Source organism: Anoplophora glabripennis, unplaced genomic scaffold (assembly GCF_000390285.2).
Source record: "Anoplophora glabripennis isolate ALB-LARVAE unplaced genomic scaffold, Agla_2.0 scaffold234, whole genome shotgun sequence".
In the NCBI taxonomy this organism is placed as follows: domain Eukaryota; kingdom Metazoa; phylum Arthropoda; class Insecta; order Coleoptera; family Cerambycidae; genus Anoplophora; species Anoplophora glabripennis.
Window position 1 is genome coordinate 524,554 of NW_019418014.1, and position 18,848 is coordinate 543,401.

The 18,848-nt window shown below is 36.5% G+C and overlaps 2 protein-coding genes across 5 annotated transcripts; both read right to left on the bottom strand.

The window, feature by feature from the left end:
* Window positions 1–4,024: 4,024 nt before the first annotated feature.
* Window positions 4,025–5,261, bottom strand: LOC108909317. Its single transcript, XM_018713630.2, has 2 exons — window positions 4,416–5,261; window positions 4,025–4,129 (listed from the first exon to the last, which is right to left on the bottom strand). Exons 1-2 carry the CDS (start codon window positions 5,241–5,243, stop codon window positions 4,115–4,117), a joined length of 843 nt encoding a protein of 280 aa, XP_018569146.1. The 5' UTR covers window positions 5,244–5,261; the 3' UTR covers window positions 4,025–4,114.
* A 571-nt stretch (window positions 5,262–5,832) lies between these two features.
* LOC108909316 lies at window positions 5,833–18,275 on the bottom strand. Of its 4 annotated transcripts, none has more exons than XM_018713627.1 (3): window positions 18,144–18,275; window positions 17,630–17,732; window positions 5,833–11,781 (listed from the first exon to the last, which is right to left on the bottom strand). In XM_018713627.1, the coding sequence occupies exon 3, from the start codon at window positions 11,755–11,757 to the stop codon at window positions 5,851–5,853; it is 5,907 nt and encodes a 1,968-aa protein (XP_018569143.1). In that variant the 5' UTR covers window positions 11,758–11,781; window positions 17,630–17,732; window positions 18,144–18,275; the 3' UTR covers window positions 5,833–5,850. The 4 variants fall into 4 exon arrangements, 3 of the variants coding, with proteins under 3 accessions (XP_018569143.1, XP_018569142.1, XP_018569144.1); XM_018713626.1 differs by lacking the exon at window positions 18,144–18,275 and adding an exon at window positions 18,055–18,130; XM_018713628.1 differs by lacking the exon at window positions 18,144–18,275 and adding an exon at window positions 18,014–18,099.
* Between the last annotated feature and the right edge of the window lie 573 nt (window positions 18,276–18,848).

Here is an 18,848-nt window from a genome sequence, read left to right on the forward strand (position 1 = left end):
GTATTTCTCTTGTTTCAGAAACATTCGAATTGCAGTTCGAGAAGCATCGTGATTGCAGGCCAATGAAACAGTTGAAGTATGAGGATTTTCAACAAGTTCTAATGCAATGTCTAATTTCTTTTCTTCATTCAAAGCACGTGCCCGTCTAATTTTGGGCAAAGCCTGTACTGTACCGTGTTCCTCAAATTTGTGAAATATTTTGCTAACTGTCCCTGTTTTCGGGATATTTCACATTAAATAAATCGCGCACTTCAGCCTGACTTCTTATTTTGTCTCCACATCCAAGCAATATCAAGATTTCGATGCGTTGCCTTTCCGACAATACCATTGCAATTCAATAAATAAATTAATTTTGACACAATAGTAACGTTTCGAACTCCAATTTACAACTAAAACAAAAAATTAACCAGAAAGCCTGACAAGTAAGAGGTGCCAAAAAAACGCAACATAAAAAATATATCTTTTTTGTGTTAGCAGCGATAGATAGTTTCAAATTCTTTATTTTATTCTTTGCAAATTCGTGGAGGATAACACTGAAGATAATTAAATTTTATTTCATTTGTGAAGTAGGTGTTTTATACCACCCTAAAAACCTTGCTATTGAAAAAATAAAACTTGTATTACAGTTTATTACTTGCTCACGTTTTTAATAACTTTTCTCCACCAGCTTCACCGTGACCAACAGCTTGTATATGTCGCCACAAATGATCCCTCCACCATCCCCGCCTCGTAGATCGCCTAGTCCAGCCAATCACAAGCTAAATGCCGGTATAACAGATCCCTGCTGCCAGTTTGCAGGTCTCTACCGCCCATACAGCACCCATGAGTGTGGCTTACGCCGGTTGCCAACAGATATCGCCTCATGTCCGCCTTGAAGATTATTACTAGGGTAACAATCGGCCATCCTGAAATAATGAATGTCCTCATTAATACATTACTCGCCTTCAAGTAGATCAATCAAATCTTGGCGACCTGATTGATCCAGTTCACTATCATTAGAATCGCCTGACTCACCACCTGCCTTCATAGCGCCGCTTTGATATCGCCTCAAAGCATCCACAGCCGCTACAGCTTTAAATCTCTTATACCCTCTCACGCCTTGGAGAGAAGTAATCTCATACCTATCATTGCCTAACCCCTTGTCAATTTTATAGGGCCCGTCGTATTTGTCTGCCACTTTTCGATTCACGCCTTTTTCACCTACCGCCGTAGCCGCCTGATGCCATAACACCAAATCACCTATTTTATATTCGGTTGCAACCTTACGCCTTTTATCATATCTCTCCTTCATGTGCGCTGCTGTCTTACGCAAACGCTCGCCCGCCTGACGCCTATTTGCATGCACGCGTTTTCGCCCCTCTGCAGCAGTGTCATTGCCAAGTGACAAATCTGCTACTCGCCCGCCTTGATAGGAGAACAACAAATCTGCTGGGGAAAATCTTGTACTGGCATTCATGGTGTGATTGATTCCCCACAGGATCTCAGGCAGCTGCTCATCCCATCTCGCCTCGCTGGCCGCACTCGCTGTAATCGCCTCAGTGAGTGTGTGGTTTGACCTCTCCACCCGGCCATTCCCCCTTGGCGACGCAATAGCATTCACCACATGCTTAATCCCCTTCTCCGCCAAAAAACTAGCAAATGCCTTACTAGTAAATGCCAATCCCTGATCAGAGATTATTCGCCTAGGGTACCCAAACTCGCCAAATTCCACCTTAGGTTCTCAATCGCCTCAGCTGAACTCAAAGTCTTTGTAGGCTTAGCCAGCGTATATTTCGTAAATGCATCAATCACCACCAAGAGATAGCTATTCCGCTTCACACTTTTAACGAATGGTCCCAAATGATCTATATGCACAGTATCAAATGGAACAGCCCTCTTCTCATAAGGCTGCAAGAACCCTTCGCCTCGCCCATAATTCGCCTTTGCATATGCACAGTGTAAACATGATGTCGTGTACTTGTGCACAAACCGCCTCATCTTGGGAAACCAATAAGTTTTCCTTAAGAGTTCAAGACATCTTTCAAATCCCGGATGTCCTATATCATCATGGTGTTTACTCACCAGACTAAACTTTGCACTAGAAGGGACATATAGTCTATCGCCATCTACTGTAATGCGCCATAATCGCCCCTCTTTTACCTTAAAATTCGCCTTTATATCCTTATCAGCGTCGCCCTGTTCTAACGCCCTGACAATTGCCTGTATCTTGTCATCCTGCAACTGAACCGTTAAAAACCAATCCGCCTCTGCAATACCAACCAGGTTCACCTTAACTGGATTACGACTAAGAGCATCAACATGCTGCATCTTAGTGCCTGGTCTATATTCCACCTCCATGTCATATTCCTGAATTAGCAGCCACCACCTGCTATTCGAGGCACCAAATCCCTCTTAAGCAGTGTCGACCTCACTGCTGAACAGTCAGTACCACCTTAAAGTGCACGCCTATAAGATAAACTCTAAATCGCCATATTGATTCCACCACTGCCAACGTCTCAAGCTCGTAACTATGATTCATAGACTCCGCCTTGGTTGTAGTCCGGCTAAAGTTAGAGATCGCCTTAAAATGGCCCCCGGTTGTCTCTGTAGTAGAATACCACCTAACCCTACTTTGCTCGCATCTGTATGCAACTCCGTAAGTGATTCACTGCAATACAGACCAAGGACCGGTCGCTTCGCCCATAGTGATTTTAGCTGCTCAAATGCCTGCTGCTGCTCATCATCCCATCGCCAGTCAACGCCTTTAGCTGTAAGTTCTGTAAGAGGTCTCGACAAAGTTGCAAAATTCTTAATGAACTTGCGAAAGTAACTCGCCAACCCAATGAACTGCCTTACTGTATGAACATCCATTGGTACTGGAAACTCGCTCACTGCTTTCGCCTTGCCAGGCCAGGTCTAATGGCACTCCCACTCACCTCGTGGCCAAGATACTCTATAGATGGTTTCAAAAATGAACATTTCGCCCTATTCAACTTGAACCCCGCCTCGCCTATTAAAGTTAGTACCTGTTCTAACAGACCCAATCCTTCTGACACCGTCGCCGTTGGGATCAATAAGTCATCCATGTATGCCAAAATTTGGTTGTGCTGCAACCCGCCTAACATTTTGTTTATAATCCTCTGAAAAACCGCCGGAGAATTTGCCAAACCAAATGGAACCCTAGTGTACTCGTACTGCCCATCTGGAGTCACAAACGCCGTTTTGTGAATTGAATCAAAGTGCATCGGCACCTGATGGTATCCTTGCGCCTTATCCAAGGTTGAAAAGTAACACTTTCCCACCAAACGATCTAGGTGATCCGAAATCAATGGTAATGGATAGCGATCCTTCACAGTGATTGCATTTAATGCCCTATAATCCACACACAATCTGATACCGCCCTCTTTCTTATTGATAAGCACAATGGGGCTTGCAAACTCGGAATCAGATTCCCTAATAACGCCACTATCCAACAGGGTCGCCACCTTTTCCCTCACCTGTCGCCTCTCTGCAATAGAAAGCCTATACGGCCTATAATAAATCGGGGTATCCTTCATCAGCTTGATCTGCATCTCGCCCAAATGCGTCAAACCTAAATCGCCATCATCAGAAGAGAAACAATGTGCTTTGCGCCCTAACAGTTCTAATAACAACGTCTTATCGCCTGGGCTGATATCACCAATGTCAAGGTCTACTAATGAAAGAGTGTTTACAGTACTCACCCTTGTTCCTTGCACAATCTGACTCTGCGCCTGTGTAACAGCCTCAGTGCATGTGATTGCTCTCGCCAGTACTCGCCCCTTCTTCCATATTGCCTGTCCTGGTCCCAGGTTCGTCACCAGTAATTGACTATCATCACCCTGCGCCAATACACCACTTGGAAACGCCAGTGAATATTGTCCTGCCTCCACCATTTTGGCATCCATGTATACTTCTTCGCCTACTAGAGCGCCATCAATAGTAACGCCTATACTGTGAACGCTGCCTGGCTCAAGGGTAACATCCTCCCTCAATAACACACAGCGCCTTGAAGTGTCCTCTTGAAGAGTAATGTCCCTCAACAGGTCGTCCACCTCCTTTTCTTTGATGAATGTCGCCTTGCCGTCCGCCACCACCATTGTAACGCCCTCTGCACCTATTGCCGGTTACCCTAGAATTAAATCAGCATTAGATATGTCACACAGTGTCACTAACACTGTGATCGCCAAAGTGACGCCATCCACAATCACATTACAGATTGTCCACCCATGGGCTGCGCCTAAACCACCACCAAAACCTTGCAAGAACGTGGACTACCGCGTCACGTCTAGTCCCAGGCGCTCAGCGCACTGGTCCGCCAGTAAGTTATGTTGGCATCTAGTGTCAATATATGCCTTGATTTGTACGCCATTAATTGTCGCCCATTTCTTGTAAGTATTATCAAAAATTTGACTTACCAAGCTGACTTTCACCGGAGTGTCGCCCTTCTCGCCGCTGCTCTCTTGATCGCCACGTCTTCGCCTCTTGGGACACCTCTCGAAGAAGTGGCCTTCATTTCCACAGTAACTGCATCTCTCCCGCCTAGGCTTCGGGCAGTCCCTACTCATATGGTTCCCATATTCTTGGCAGTTGTAGCGTCTTAATGGCCTGGCATTTCCTGTCGCCGGTCTCCTACTCTTCGTCGCCCCTGTACTTGAACGCCTCGCCTTCGCCACTGAAGAGTAGGACTCGCCCTTCCTAATGGTTCCTGTCGCCCTAGGAAACCTATAATTTTCCAAACCCGCGAGAAACTGCGAGTACAACGCCTCAGGTGTGTCGCACCTACACGCATAAGCATTCGCTCGAAGTTCCTCTGGCAATCCCCTTATTATACACGCCACTGCCTTTTCGCCCTCAATACCAACACGTCCACACAACGCCAATTTTGCATGGAAGTATCGAGTCATGGTCTCGTCCGCCACTTTGCGCCTTTCCACCAGTTCCTCCAGACAGACAGCAAAATCATGCTGCCTGGGAAACGCCCTCTTCAAGCTTACCTTCCATTCCGCCCAGCTAAGCTGAAAATCATCTCGCCTATTAAACCATGTTCTCGCCGCGCCTTTTAATTTCATCTGCATGAAATAGCTTTTTTTATACTCAGACCATCCATGCACCTCGCCCAACTGATCTATCATGGACAACCATCTATCGATATTGGAGTCATGGTCCTCCGGGTCGAACTCCTCCAACATTGCGGAAGCCGCTTTCAAATCGCCTTTAACTCGCCTCTGTTCCCCTTGCACCATTGTCTCTACTCCGCCACTGGTAGTCACGCAGCCGCAACCCGCGATCTCGTGACTGTCGGAACCGAACGTTACCAACTAGGCCACTCCCAGTTTAAAAAAGTGTCGCATCTAGTGGATTTAGCTGGCAGGTAAAACTTCAAAATGGATTATCTCGGTAATTTATGAAGGTTGCGTCGAACTACTTTGGAAAATTCTTATTCAACGTCCAAACTACACGTATTATAAATATCAAAAATTAGAAAAATCTGATTACCTTGCCTTCTCCTTGTCAAACTAACAACCAGAGTAATTCATATACCAAACTTGATTTTTATATATAAAACAATTTCCAAGATATTATTTTTTTTTATTTTTGGGATATTTTTTAGCTACTATCTCTTCTCAGAGGTGCAGCTTTGTATAAAAGTAAGTTGTCTGAAAACTCCATATTTTCCCCTACACACACTTTGTGTCGGTCCTGTCTTTACTATATTTATTAGCTTTAATCGTGGTAGTAATCCTGAAGTAGTTCTGGATGAATTTAAACGGTGGGCACAAGATTTGTTTGAATTTAACTCATCCTGAATTAGTCCAGGATTACCACCAAGAACAAAGCTATTAATTTAACTCAATAGAATAATCTGTTCCTCAAACTCTGTTCTTGCTGCAAGTACTTGAATATGTCTATGCGGCCTTTCCTCTTAGCCACTATTGCAGGTGTGTCTCCAGTGCAATCCTCTACATAAATGTCAGCACCTTGCTCAACTAGGAACATTACAAGATGCAAATTCCAGCCAGCTGCTATATGTAATGCAGTGACACTTTTATTATCTGCAACGTTCACATCTGACCCATTTTCTATAAGGAAACGTACAATATCCAGGTTACTTCCTTCAACAGCTTTATGCAATGATGTACGTCCATCACGATCTTTAATGTCAACAATTGCATTACATTCTACAAGAAACTTGACAATTTCCTTGTGACCCTCACGAGTCGCTATATGCAGTGCTGTGTTATTATCAATGTCCTGATTATTAACAACAGCGCCATGTTCCACAAGTAATTTGACAATGTCTAGCCTATCGTCCCTAACAGCTAGGTGGAGAGCAGTGCAGCAGCGATGGTCCTTAATATTAACATCTGTATTATGTTCAACAAGCAACTTAACAACTTCCATTTGACCTTTTAAGACAGCTAGATGCAAAGCTGTACATCCAGTTTCATCTTTAATATCAACAACCTCACCACATTTTGTGACAACAATCTTGATAATGTCTAAATAGAGCTTCTTTCCTCTGGGTTCCATATTTGTCGAGTCCAAGCAATCATCGAAATTTATAGCACCAATATCTACTGCATTAAAAGTGAGATATTGCATTGTACAATCATTAACATCTATATCATTATAATGATGGGGAAGTCTCATAAAAGGTGATATAACATCCGAACTACATGCTTCAATGGCTAAATGCAATACTGTATGGCCACAGTTATCTCTAACTGTAACATCCACACCTATTTTTACCAAGTATTCAATGAGACTAAAGTGACCTTTGTTTACAGCTACATGTAGTGCAGTGCTGCCCTCGATGTCTGTAACATTAACATCGATTCCAAATTCCACAAGGAGGATAACGGCATCCAAGTTGCCCCATGTAGTGGTTAAATGTAGAGCTGTACAGCCATTTTTGTCTCTAATATTAACATTTCCGCCTTTCTCTATAATCAATTTGAGAATGTCTAACTGATCTACAAAGAATAATAAATAATGTATTATCGTGTATCCCTCATTATCCTGAATATTAATATCTCCATTATGTTGCATGAGAAGCTCGATAATGTCTGTGTGATCCCTAAAAGCTGCTAAATGTAGAGCTGTTCTGCCATCATTGTCTTTAATATTAGCATCAGCTCCGAATTCCATAAGCAAATGGGCAATATCCAATCGACCGGATGAAGCAGCTAAATGAAGAGCACAGGAACCATTAGAGTCTCTAACATTAACATCTACGCCATGTTCTATAAGTAACTTGATAATATCCAAATGATCCATAGGGGCTATTGAATTTTCATAATATTTAAGAGATTGTTCATTGGAGTTTTTAAAGAGAGTGGCGCTATTCAAAGTAACTAAATGTAAGGGTGTGCGACCATATTTATCCCCATTATTCATATTTGCACCGTGTTCCACAAGGAGTTTTATGATGTATCCTTGAATATCTGAAGCAGCTATGTGAAGAGCAGTATTACCATTTTCATCCTCTAAATTTACATTGGCTCCACAATTCACTAGTAGATCAATTAAGTCAAAATTACCGTTTTCTACTGCAATGTGAAGTGCCGTCATAAGATTGAAATTTTTAGCATTAATGTCTATCCCTAACTCCACTAACAATTTAACTGTGGAGGTAATTGATGCATTTTGTGAGATTATATGAAGGGCCGTGTTATTCCACAGGTCCCTACTGTTGATGTGGGATCCTTGTTGCACTAGGTACCTGATAGTTTCTAGTTGTCCCCCTCGAATGGCACCAAAAATAACAGATTCTTCATTTTCCACTCTGCTATTAATGTCCAGGCCTTGTTTCACAAATTCTTTAAGAGTATTTAACCTACCCAAATAAGCAGCCGTGTATGGAGTAATAGAATCGCTTATATTTGAACCACCACTCTTCAACATTCTATCCAAAAGGTATGTGGCCATAGTAATATCATTTCGTAAGACAGCTTTATACAATATAGTAGTATGATGGTACGGATCTAGTGCTTTAATGTCTGCTTCTTGCTCTATCAAAAACTGTGACACTTCGAAGTGGCCACCATCCACAGCTAGATGGAGAGGTTTAAAGTTACCAATGTTTACATTGCTTCCTTGTTTAACAAGAAATTTAACCATTTCTAAATGGCCATTTACTGCAGCATATTCAAGAAGCGTTTTGTCTTGAAATATATCCTTAACATCTAATCCCTCCTGTTGTACGCAGGTATGTATGGTATTTAATATATTACCATGTACTCGTTCTGAATCATTTTCTTCTAAAAAAGCATCAAACAATTGTTCGGAGGTGATTGGTACTTTTGTAATAAAATTCAATTCGATACATTTCAAAATAAGTTGCAGAATTGCTAACTGACCATTTTCTGCAAGGTAATGAAGTAAGTTGAATTTATGTATATCAGAGGAAGTAATTTCATAAGAGATAGATTGATATTTATGGAAAGTTTTGCAAGACAAATCATCTACGATCTGCTGCAGAAAATTGTTGAAGAAAACACGAATAACGTTAAACTGAAGATCCAACAATATTTCTTCAATCAAAAACCTCTGGAACTCTACATTTTGATTTGGAAGTTGCAATTCTTCTATTAGACTTTCGGCAACAAAGTATTCTGCAAACGTTCGGTGTACAAAGTGGAATTCATTATCCAGTTTTTGTATAATGCCTATTTTTAAAACATTCATTTCTAAATCTATGGGAGTTTGACGATAACATAAGAAAAGTTCACATCTTGTTGTACCCAGAATCAGTTCTAAAGCCAAACTTCTGTGGAAAACAAAGCATTCTTCAAACTGATCAATTAGAGCTCGATTTGCTGCCGTGTTGCCACTTGGATTACCTTTATCGACAAACACATTTCGTTTTTTTTTTATAAACATTTTGTACAGTATTGTAACATTCATGCTTTCAGGCAACTTTGGTTCAACTTCATCTGCAACTAAATATTCTTTACAGCCTTCCCAGTCTTCTGATATTTCAAGTTGATTGTTTTCTTGAAAAATCTCTGCAAGCATCTGAACATGTAGTGGTATTGCAGCAAAATGATTTGCCCCTTGTTGTATCAATTGAACCCAGCAAGACATCTTTATCAGTGCCTTAGCATATTCTTCACATTTATTTCTATAAATATTGCCAACATTTAAATTATGCATCCAATAGCCAGTGAGAAAGTCGATTTGATTCTGTTCTGTAAAAGGTTGCAGTATAAATGGTTCTACTTGCAACTTTTCTTCCAACTCTAAAGCCGCATGTGGCCTGGTTGTAACGAACATTTTGACAAAGTTTTGTTGTTCCCGGCATAGAGAAAGTAAGCTTAAAACTAGTTGAGTGTAATCTGGGCTGATTTCATCAAACCCATCGAGCAATAGCACTACTTTTCCTTTCATTGAAAATACTGCCTCTTCTAACTGATTTGTAAATTTAGTCAAATATTTAGAATTTAATAGATCCAGTATATTTATTGTTTTTCTATTTTTCCGCAAAAAATCCTTTAATATATGTGTGTAATCTTTAAGATCGATTCGGATAATCCATAGATGAGGATATTTTTTCTTTATTGTGACTGATAAATTAGTCAAAACGGTGCTCTTTCCCGTGCCAGCACTATCTGATATTAACAGTATTTTTTCATTCATCTCACAAATCAGTTCCTCGGGGAATACTTCTCCCATTGCAAATTTTGTCTTTTCATATTTGTTTTTCTTGATTCCTCTCTTAAACCTGCGTTTTATGTAAAATTGGCTAATATGCTCATCCAGCTCTAAAAGTGGTGCCCCTACATAAATCTTTTCATCTCTAACCAGCTTTTCTAATATTTCATAATTTAAGAATTTACTATAATCTTCAATTGCTGGTGTTGCCAATATCTCTTCCAAACTGATGCCCCTGCCTTGAAATATTATATTTTCTTTTTTCAATAAACTCGCCTGAGTACCCACTGACAGATCTTCAAATGTTATAGATTCATTTTTGACATCGTAGTGATTGTTATGTAATCCAATAAGGTGAGACGCTTTATTATTACAATTTGCTATCAGCACAACATTTTTATATTCATATTTATCTAAAATCTTTTTCAGTTTACAGCTAACTTCCTTTATTACAGATTCTTCTGTAAATTTGGGTGAAATGATTACTAAAGTAGTGTATTGGGGCAGGCTGAATGCATCTATGACCTGCTTCTGATTTTCAGTGCCATCATCAGGACTGATTAATAGAATTTTCGTTTTATTATTTTGCAACGTGCGAAAAATTTTTATTTCTTGCAACAAACACATACCATCAGCAATTACATGCAACATTCTTCTGGAGTTTTGCAAATTTAAGTTGTTGCAGTGAAAGAATACATTATATTTTTCCAATCTTTGCCAATGTTTGTCTCTCCATATTTCAGAGAATATAGCTGTAGCATAAAGATCGGTTAAATATATACCATCTTTCTGTTGGAACCAATCTAATATTTTGGTGTATATTTCTAAAGGTGATATTGCATCATATGAATTTTTCAAAAGGTTCATGTGAGATAACAGCTGTTCCATAATTTTTCCAACATTATTTCCTGGTGGATAATTGGAATAGAATTGTAAATGTCCCAAAAAATCTTTAATGTTCTCATTTGTAATATCTAATCCTTCAATATCTTTATTTTGGAAATTCTTTTTATAGTAAATCTTTATATTTTCTTTTAAATAAGGCAAAATTTCGTCACTGAATGTATATAATTTGCAGTCACTGTTTTCATAATGTAACATGCTTTCTGGAGAAACTTTTTGTGCCTTTAAGAACTTTATAGTATTTCCGTCGACAGTCGCATTTGTGCAAATAATAACTTCTTTTAATTTAAATGTCTTCTTAATCTCTTTGTAAGACAAAAAATACTTTGGAAGGCTGAAATCGTCATTTTTTGAGTTAGTGGAGATCAGTTCTTCGAAAGTGATTTTCTTTGATTTATTTTGCTTGTGTTTGGCTTGCAGTAACGTAGCTCCCTCGGGCCATTCCAGAACCACATCATCAAATTTTCCTGCAGCTTTATTTTCTGTTGACAGTTGCCAATTTCTCAGTTTTTGAATTGCGTTAAGGAAGAATATGGTTAAGAGACCAACTTGGAACTGGACTCCTTCGCTACCGGCACTACCACTTTTTTTATATCTAATCAAACCACTGCCAATATGCTCTGTGCTGTTTTTAGTACCTTCGAGATCTACACTTTCATCTTTGACCGATTTTAAGGCAGGTTCTTCTTCGACAGAATTCATCTTCGAAAAAACATTTCCTTTTAGTTGCAAAACTGCCTCTCTTTTGGGTTTTTCCGAATTAGGATAACTCCCAAGAATTTCAAAGTCGGGGTTTATAATTATTACTGGTTCCGACTCTCCTTCTTTGAAGAGGACAATTTTTATATTCTCCAGCGTCGCTAAAATAGGAATTTCTTCTGGTGCAACGTCATGCACTGCCTTCATAATATCACTTACATAATTGTCAACCTGACATTGGTCCTTGACATGTTTGTATTTATCACTTGTAGATAAGCATTTTTTCAAAATATCTGCCAGGCAGGGTGGCATGGTTTCATCTTCAAAATATGTTAAAAATGTTGCCCAGCGCATGCGTCTGAATTTTACCCTTTTGTCTAAATATGGACCACTCTCGTTAGTCACTACACCAAAGGCAGCATGAAAAAAAGAATTTTTGTCCGACAGAGTACAACTTGCCTTCCATAATTTTCGATTGTAGATATAGTTAATGGCATCCATTTTTTATGGTAGCAAGCAAGTAACCTGTAAAAACTTTACATGTAACAAACCAAAAAAATCAAATCAGTTCTAAATTACAAATCTTTTTTTCTATATTCATTAGAGAAAAATAATGGAATGGCCAATTAGTATATATGATGAACTTATAAAATAATCTTAGTCGTAACTTTAACCTTAAGTTTAGGCCCTAGACTTAGTCTTAATATTAATAAGTCTTAATCTTAATATTTTTACATCACTTACAAAAATTTAATCTTAACTTAATGTTAAATATGATGAATGTGCATGAGTACTTGTTGTGGTCTTAGTCTTAAAAGAGGGACTTCTTCAATAACAGTCTAGGATAGCGTCACCGGCACTTTTTTTTATTCAATTCAATTTTTATTAATATAATTGTTGTAAAATTTCCAAACATATTTTGGACATTATAAGGTAGATATTTTTTAAAGGCAAGATAAATATGCATTTTCAATTTGTCTAATAAAAAGTTATCAATTAGTTTTAAAATTTATTATATTTAGACTTTAGACTAGACTCACTCAACTCACCAAAGACAAATTTCAATTTTATGCCTACTATGAAGCCTACTTCAGAATCTGTAAATATTTTTCCTGGATGATGTTTACTTATTTTCATTATTATTTAGAAATTGGGAGGTAATCAGACTCATAAGTTTACGAGTCCAGGCTCATAATAGTTCGGCCAGACATAATTTTACAACATATATTTTTTATTACTCATGAAGGATAAGTCCTATCTTTTCGCTTGTTTTTTAGGTCGGTAAATAGCTGTTTGCCTACTCTATTTATTTGCGTGCGGTAATCACACTTGTCGCCCGCGAATTGCCAATAAAACACCCAAAATTTAAATACACTCAAAATAGGATATTGTGCAATAAGTGCGGTAAGTTGTCTATTACCCACGAGAGTGGAGTTGAGCGCACGAATGAAGTGAGTGCACTGATCCACTCAAGTGGATGCAATAAACAACCGCACGAATTGCACATACTATTTTTTATTACGAATGCAATGAAATCTAACTGTCATTTAAATGTCACTTTTTAAAAATAATATTTTCGAGTGTGTATTTACATTTTGCGTGTTTTATTCAATTCGCATGCGACAAGTATGATTACCGCACGCCAATAAATAGAGTAAGCAAACAGCTATCTACCGACCTAAAAAACAAGCGGAAAGATAGGACTTATCCCGCATGAGCAATAAATATATTATTTTTAAAAAGTACATTTAAATTAATGACAGTTGATAGTTATTTATGTAAACCTAAACTGAATAAAAATCTGTGGACACCAGGGGGGCTTCGCCCTTGGACCCCAAGATTTCACCGCATGTGTAATAAAAAATAGTTTGGAAGACTGAAATCGTCATTCTTTGAATCAGTGGAGATCAGTTCTTCAAAAGTGATTTTCTTTGATTTATTTTGTTTATACATAAGAGCCACACAGTCTGATTTCACTGTAGCTTCCTTTACCACATAGATTCTCAATGGAGGCTAGCCTCCATTGTCCTTCGTAAGCATTCAAATCAGGATCGGCTGTGCAGGGCAGGATACCATAAATTATTTTGTTGCAGGTATTTTGGCCATAAAATATTATTCTATTCCAATTATTTAGTAATATAAAGTAGTGTATTGGCCAATATATTTTACAATCAGAAGTAGACACTAATAAAATCTAAGTTTTTTGCAAAAATATAATTTTGCATTTAGTAGAAGCTGTTTGGGAGATATTTTTATATGGAATGTCACAAAAATGTGGTCACTACTTCAGAAACATATCCTACCCATCCAAATAAAGAAAAAGTGACACATAGGTTAAAAATGCTTAGTTCTTGATTGAGATACAGGATGTTCAAGTTAAAATTCCTGAAACAATTTTTTTGCAATACGTTCAATACACCTAAAAATAAACATAAACTAATGAAAATTTACCATCCGTCATAAATTCAAGTAACAACTATAAACCAGAATCACTTAGGGGCAGGTCAATCCGAAGTATAGGTGCAATTTTGTCCCATTTTTTTTTTTTGGCAAAACATTTAGTCACTTATTTAAAATCAGACATTAATATTTTTTAGACAGAAAATAATTTAAACTATTAAAAAATTTAAATAACAAAAAAGTTATTGCATTACCTATCAGTTATTCATGATTTTTTTCTTTGACCTGTTAATGTGTGAAAAATAAAAAACAATTTAATAATAAACAGCGAATTGAGTAATAAAGTTAATTAAAGTTCCAGACTTAAATAAAAGAAAAAATTCATTGTTGTCACTTCATTTAATTACAGTGAATACCTAGGTCAATTTTTATTTACCTTTAAGCTTTTACCCTTATTTTACATATATTTGATAAACCAATTTCAGACATTTCAACATGAACACCTGAAACTAAATATTTCCAAAACTAAGCATCTGCCTGTTTTGTTAATTTGTGAGGTAGAAAGGAGTTTAATAAAATAATACTTGTTATGAAGTAAAATATGTATATCCAATCACTCAATAAAATATTTTCACATATAGAATATAGGATGGGCCATTTTGGTGATATAGTAGAACCGTTTTAAGATTGCCATTATGTCACGAGTGTGTCCTAATATCAAAGACAGTCGTTGCGGGCGTGAATTAATTATTTGATATACGCCAAAAAGAGATACAGTAATGGCATAAATGTCTTCATAGTCTCAGTCTATCACAGACAATCGTTCCAATATTTTATGTGTATTAGAATGAAAGAAAATGGAGGACGTTTGTTGGGTATTAGTTTTAGACTATAGTTTGACTAGCGCATTTAAAACAGAGTTGACAGTCAGATTAAAATTTTAACAGTTGTTTTGATCGCATCTCGGTATGTAACTGTTGGATATATTTTCTGAGCGTTGAAATATCGATTTTTTTGCATATTTTCGTATCCAGTAACACTAGTACCTACTAAAATTTGTGAGATATCCAGATTTGGGAAATGTCAAGATGACATTTCATTTATATGCAAACAGTGACTAATTTGACTAGGATTTTTCGTCTTAGTTCATACGAATATTGCTTGTGACGCAATGGAAAAGATACAGCATTTTTAGTATATGTGTATTGGGAACTATAGAAAAACAGTTAAATGGAGTAGTATTAACATTATTCTGTAATTAATTTAATACCACTCATAAACCGGTTCTATTTGTTTGAGTTCAAAAATAATTTGAAAAACAACTTGTTTATTTTTATGCATTATTGAAATCTATAAAATTTTATCCTAGCAGTTTTTTGCGAATGGCTCCAATAGTACCTCATATTTTTGTTTTTATGTATATGAAGTCTCTATCCATCATCATTTTCTTTTCAACTGTATTTTCTATCATGGGTGCTATATTAAATTTATGTTAAATGAAAAGAGCATTTTTAAATTAAAAAAAAACAAAAATGAAAGAGAAAGTTGCAAAAAAAATATATTTCTTGGAATCACATTGAAATAAAAATCTAGATTCACAGTGAGAAGTCGCCATAATAATGTTTTTAAAGATTTCAAAAATTCATAAAAATTAAATAATTCTTTTTTTTCAAAATATCTGGAAAACTCAAGCTGCTAGAGCCGATATACAAGTGTCTTTAAGTTAGTACCAGAATGGTCCAAACCTTTTTCCATGTTCGCATACACACCTCAAGCTACCATCTGGAGTCCATAGTATAAATTCAAACTACATTACAAGTAGCATGAAGATTTTTTAAATGACATAAATCCTCATCTTAAATTAAAAGATAGAAACTTTCAAGTTATGTCTCAAGACCTCTTTAGGGTTAAGATTAGGCTAAGATTAATTTTTTTCATATTTCCAAGTATTCCAGGTAGATTTTCAAAAATTCCCAATTTGAGAGGATGTAATGTCATTTCCATTCACTAATTCAATGGACATCATAAAATTTATCTCAAATAGCAAACATTTTTATTTACGATTTTAACATTTTTTCCTCTAATAATTTTTGCTTGATCTAAATACCAAATAAGGAGTCTCAATGTACACGATTTTTTATTTAGTAGAAAATGTCATTATTTCAATTTATTAAAATTAATTTTATACATGGATATATTTTCGAAAAATAGGTATTAGGAATTTTCAGGTACTACTGATAGTGCTAATTAATAATATGTTCTACACAAAATCAACAAATTTTACTTCTTTGGTTAAATTATTACAAATTTTATTGTGGGAGTTAATATTTAGTCTATTAATAATTTTCATATAACCCTAGTTAACATATATGTATGGAATTCAAGTTGCGACTTCTTTTTGTTCCCTCATCTAAAAATTGCACTCGGAGGACAGAGATTTTCGTCAAATGAAGAGGCAATCATCTTCGTGAACAATTATTTTGCAGAGAAAAACGCCGAGTACTATTTGGATGGGTTACAGAGACGAGAGCATCACTGGGAGAAGTGTGTAGAGTTACAAGGAGACTATGTTGAAAAATAAAAAAAAAAAATTCTGAAAAAATATCTTGTATCTTTGTTAGGTCGGAAACTTTTCAGACCACCCTTGTATATAATATAATGAAATTTAAGTTTAGTCAAAATAAATTAAAGCTTTTAGAATTGAGCCAATAACTCCTCATATTTTGGGAGAAATGTATTTTTTAATTTTAGAGGATTAAACTGGTCATTTTCTTCTAAATTACTTAAATATTGGCCAATATATTTAGGTAGCACTTATTTTGCATTTGACATTTGGAGACTCGAAATATTTTAAAAATTATATGGACATAGTGCAGAATTTACTCTATTAAAAAAAAACTAAAAATTCTTTTTTAAAAATTAGCTATTAGCTATTAGCTAAATTAACTTTTATAGCCCAACAGAAAAAAATTGTGAGTTTTTATATTTTTTTACTAGCTAACTATGCTGGTTTCTTTTTTTAACCAACATTTATGAGAAAATAATTTTTTTATGAATGTCATTATTGGATTTTATTTAAAAATAAATGATTATTATAATTATTATATCTTAAAACAAATTACATGATTTTAAAGGAAAGCTCAGAAATTTTTTCAATTAGACTGTAGGTAATGAAGTTGCAACTTATTTTTAAGAGATAAAATCGAAATGAATAGGAACTATATTGTTTTCTGAATGGTATGTTGATAAGTATTAAATCCAGCACCTTTTTGCCCATTTGATATTTTCTGTACATCATGGTCCCTGTTGTGCAGTGATAATTATATTTGGTTTAGTAAGGATTTGAAAAACAGAAACAGAAAGTATATTTTAAATTTCCAGTGTTGCAAGAAACAACTACAGGGTTACTTGCACTGACCGGCATGGGATTATACTCGCAACACCTAGAACAACCTTAGAGCATAGTCCCAGTGGCCGAGTCTCTCTCTCTCTCTCTCTCTCTCTCTAAACCTCCGCTACACTCTCGGCCACTGAGACGCTGCCTCCAGTAGAATATGCTCCAAGAGTACAACAGCTAGGATCGTTCGTTAGTTTAACCCAGCAGATATAGACTGGTAGGAAGTATATTAATAGCATATATTAATTTTTACTGACAGTCAACCAACAAACATTTGACAGTCAATTGGAATTTGGAAATTCCCCGATATTTCTCCGACTATTTCCTGACAAATCGATGTTTCCCAAGATTTCCAGATTGGTATACAACCGGCTGAGTTAGGATTTTTATAAACCAGCATATTTAAATATGTATGTTTAGCTTCTTAAACAAAGTCTAAGGACTAAGTTAGGGCTGAGACTTTTTTATGAATTCACAAATAACTTCAATTGTATTTTAAATTTGATTGAGGTGGCCAATATGTGTTTAAAAACTAAGCTGTACCTATTCATGTAAAGTTCATATGTATTTACTCACAGACTAATTGTAGCTTCAATTCAATTATGTATTATTTATTGTTTCTTGGTTCCTCCTTATCTACCAAGTTTTGTCCGAATTTGCAATAAATTATATTGTAGAGCTGAAAAGAAGTTAAAATTAACAAGACAGTAAAAAACATATTAACATACTTATAACACGTGTTATGGTTGGTTTATAAAAAAGTATTAGTCCTAACTTAGCCGTAACTTAACCTTAATCTTAGTCCTAAAAATTTAAATGTACAAAATGTATGTATAGAACTAGGGCAAGGTTAAGATTTTTATAAACCGATACATTACATTCTGTACATTTAACTTTTTAGGACTAAGATTAAGGTTAAGTTACGGCTAAGTTAGGACTAATACTTTTTTATAAACCAACCATTACTTGTATACCAAGCATAAATATTATAAACTAAATACCAAGAGAGCATCTATTGTTTCTAACTTTCTAATAGTGAACTTTTACACTACTAAGCAGGGTGAGGCTATACAGACCACAGAATACTTACAATATATTACTCATTCCAACGTCAAAATTTCTCCTGTGGAATTGTTTGTTTCCATCTCTTTCAATATCAAACAATTAAAAGATAAACTTTAGTGTTATTTATTTTTGCCAAACTTCCCCTTCTCCGTAAATTGAACTAGTTATTTAATTTTTTTATAAAGTAAATTATTATGTACATGTACATGCAGCAACTTATCAGGACGTACTTTTATATTTATTATAACTTCTAAATTTCTTTACAATTTACATAAGTTGAGGTTATGTGCAATAATATAATCACCAATTTGGCAACAAACTGGCAACCACAAAACAGAAAAAAGACTGGCAGCAGTGGCAGCAGGATACGAAATATCAACTCGCAGCGCCATTATTCCATGGCTAGAAATTGGCCTCAATGATTTGGGATCGAGGAGGATTATCCCTCTTTATCCTGCCTCATCTCGTGTAGGCCTGGACAGCCTTCGTAGTTGGGCCCCATCCGTCGTCTACCCCGACCGCAAATGCGGCCGGTGTAGGCGCTTTGTGGGACCTCCTTTTGTCCTGGCTGGGCCCCGCCGGCTAGGGCCCTTTCTTCTGGCGCTCTTCTTGCTTCGCCGGCTCGTCTGTGTAAACCCCGGGGGTAGTGTCATGTTTATGTGTGGTATGGTTGGGTAGGGTAGTGCGGCTATGCAGCCTGGGATGCGCTTTGCTAAGGTGGCCCTTAGGC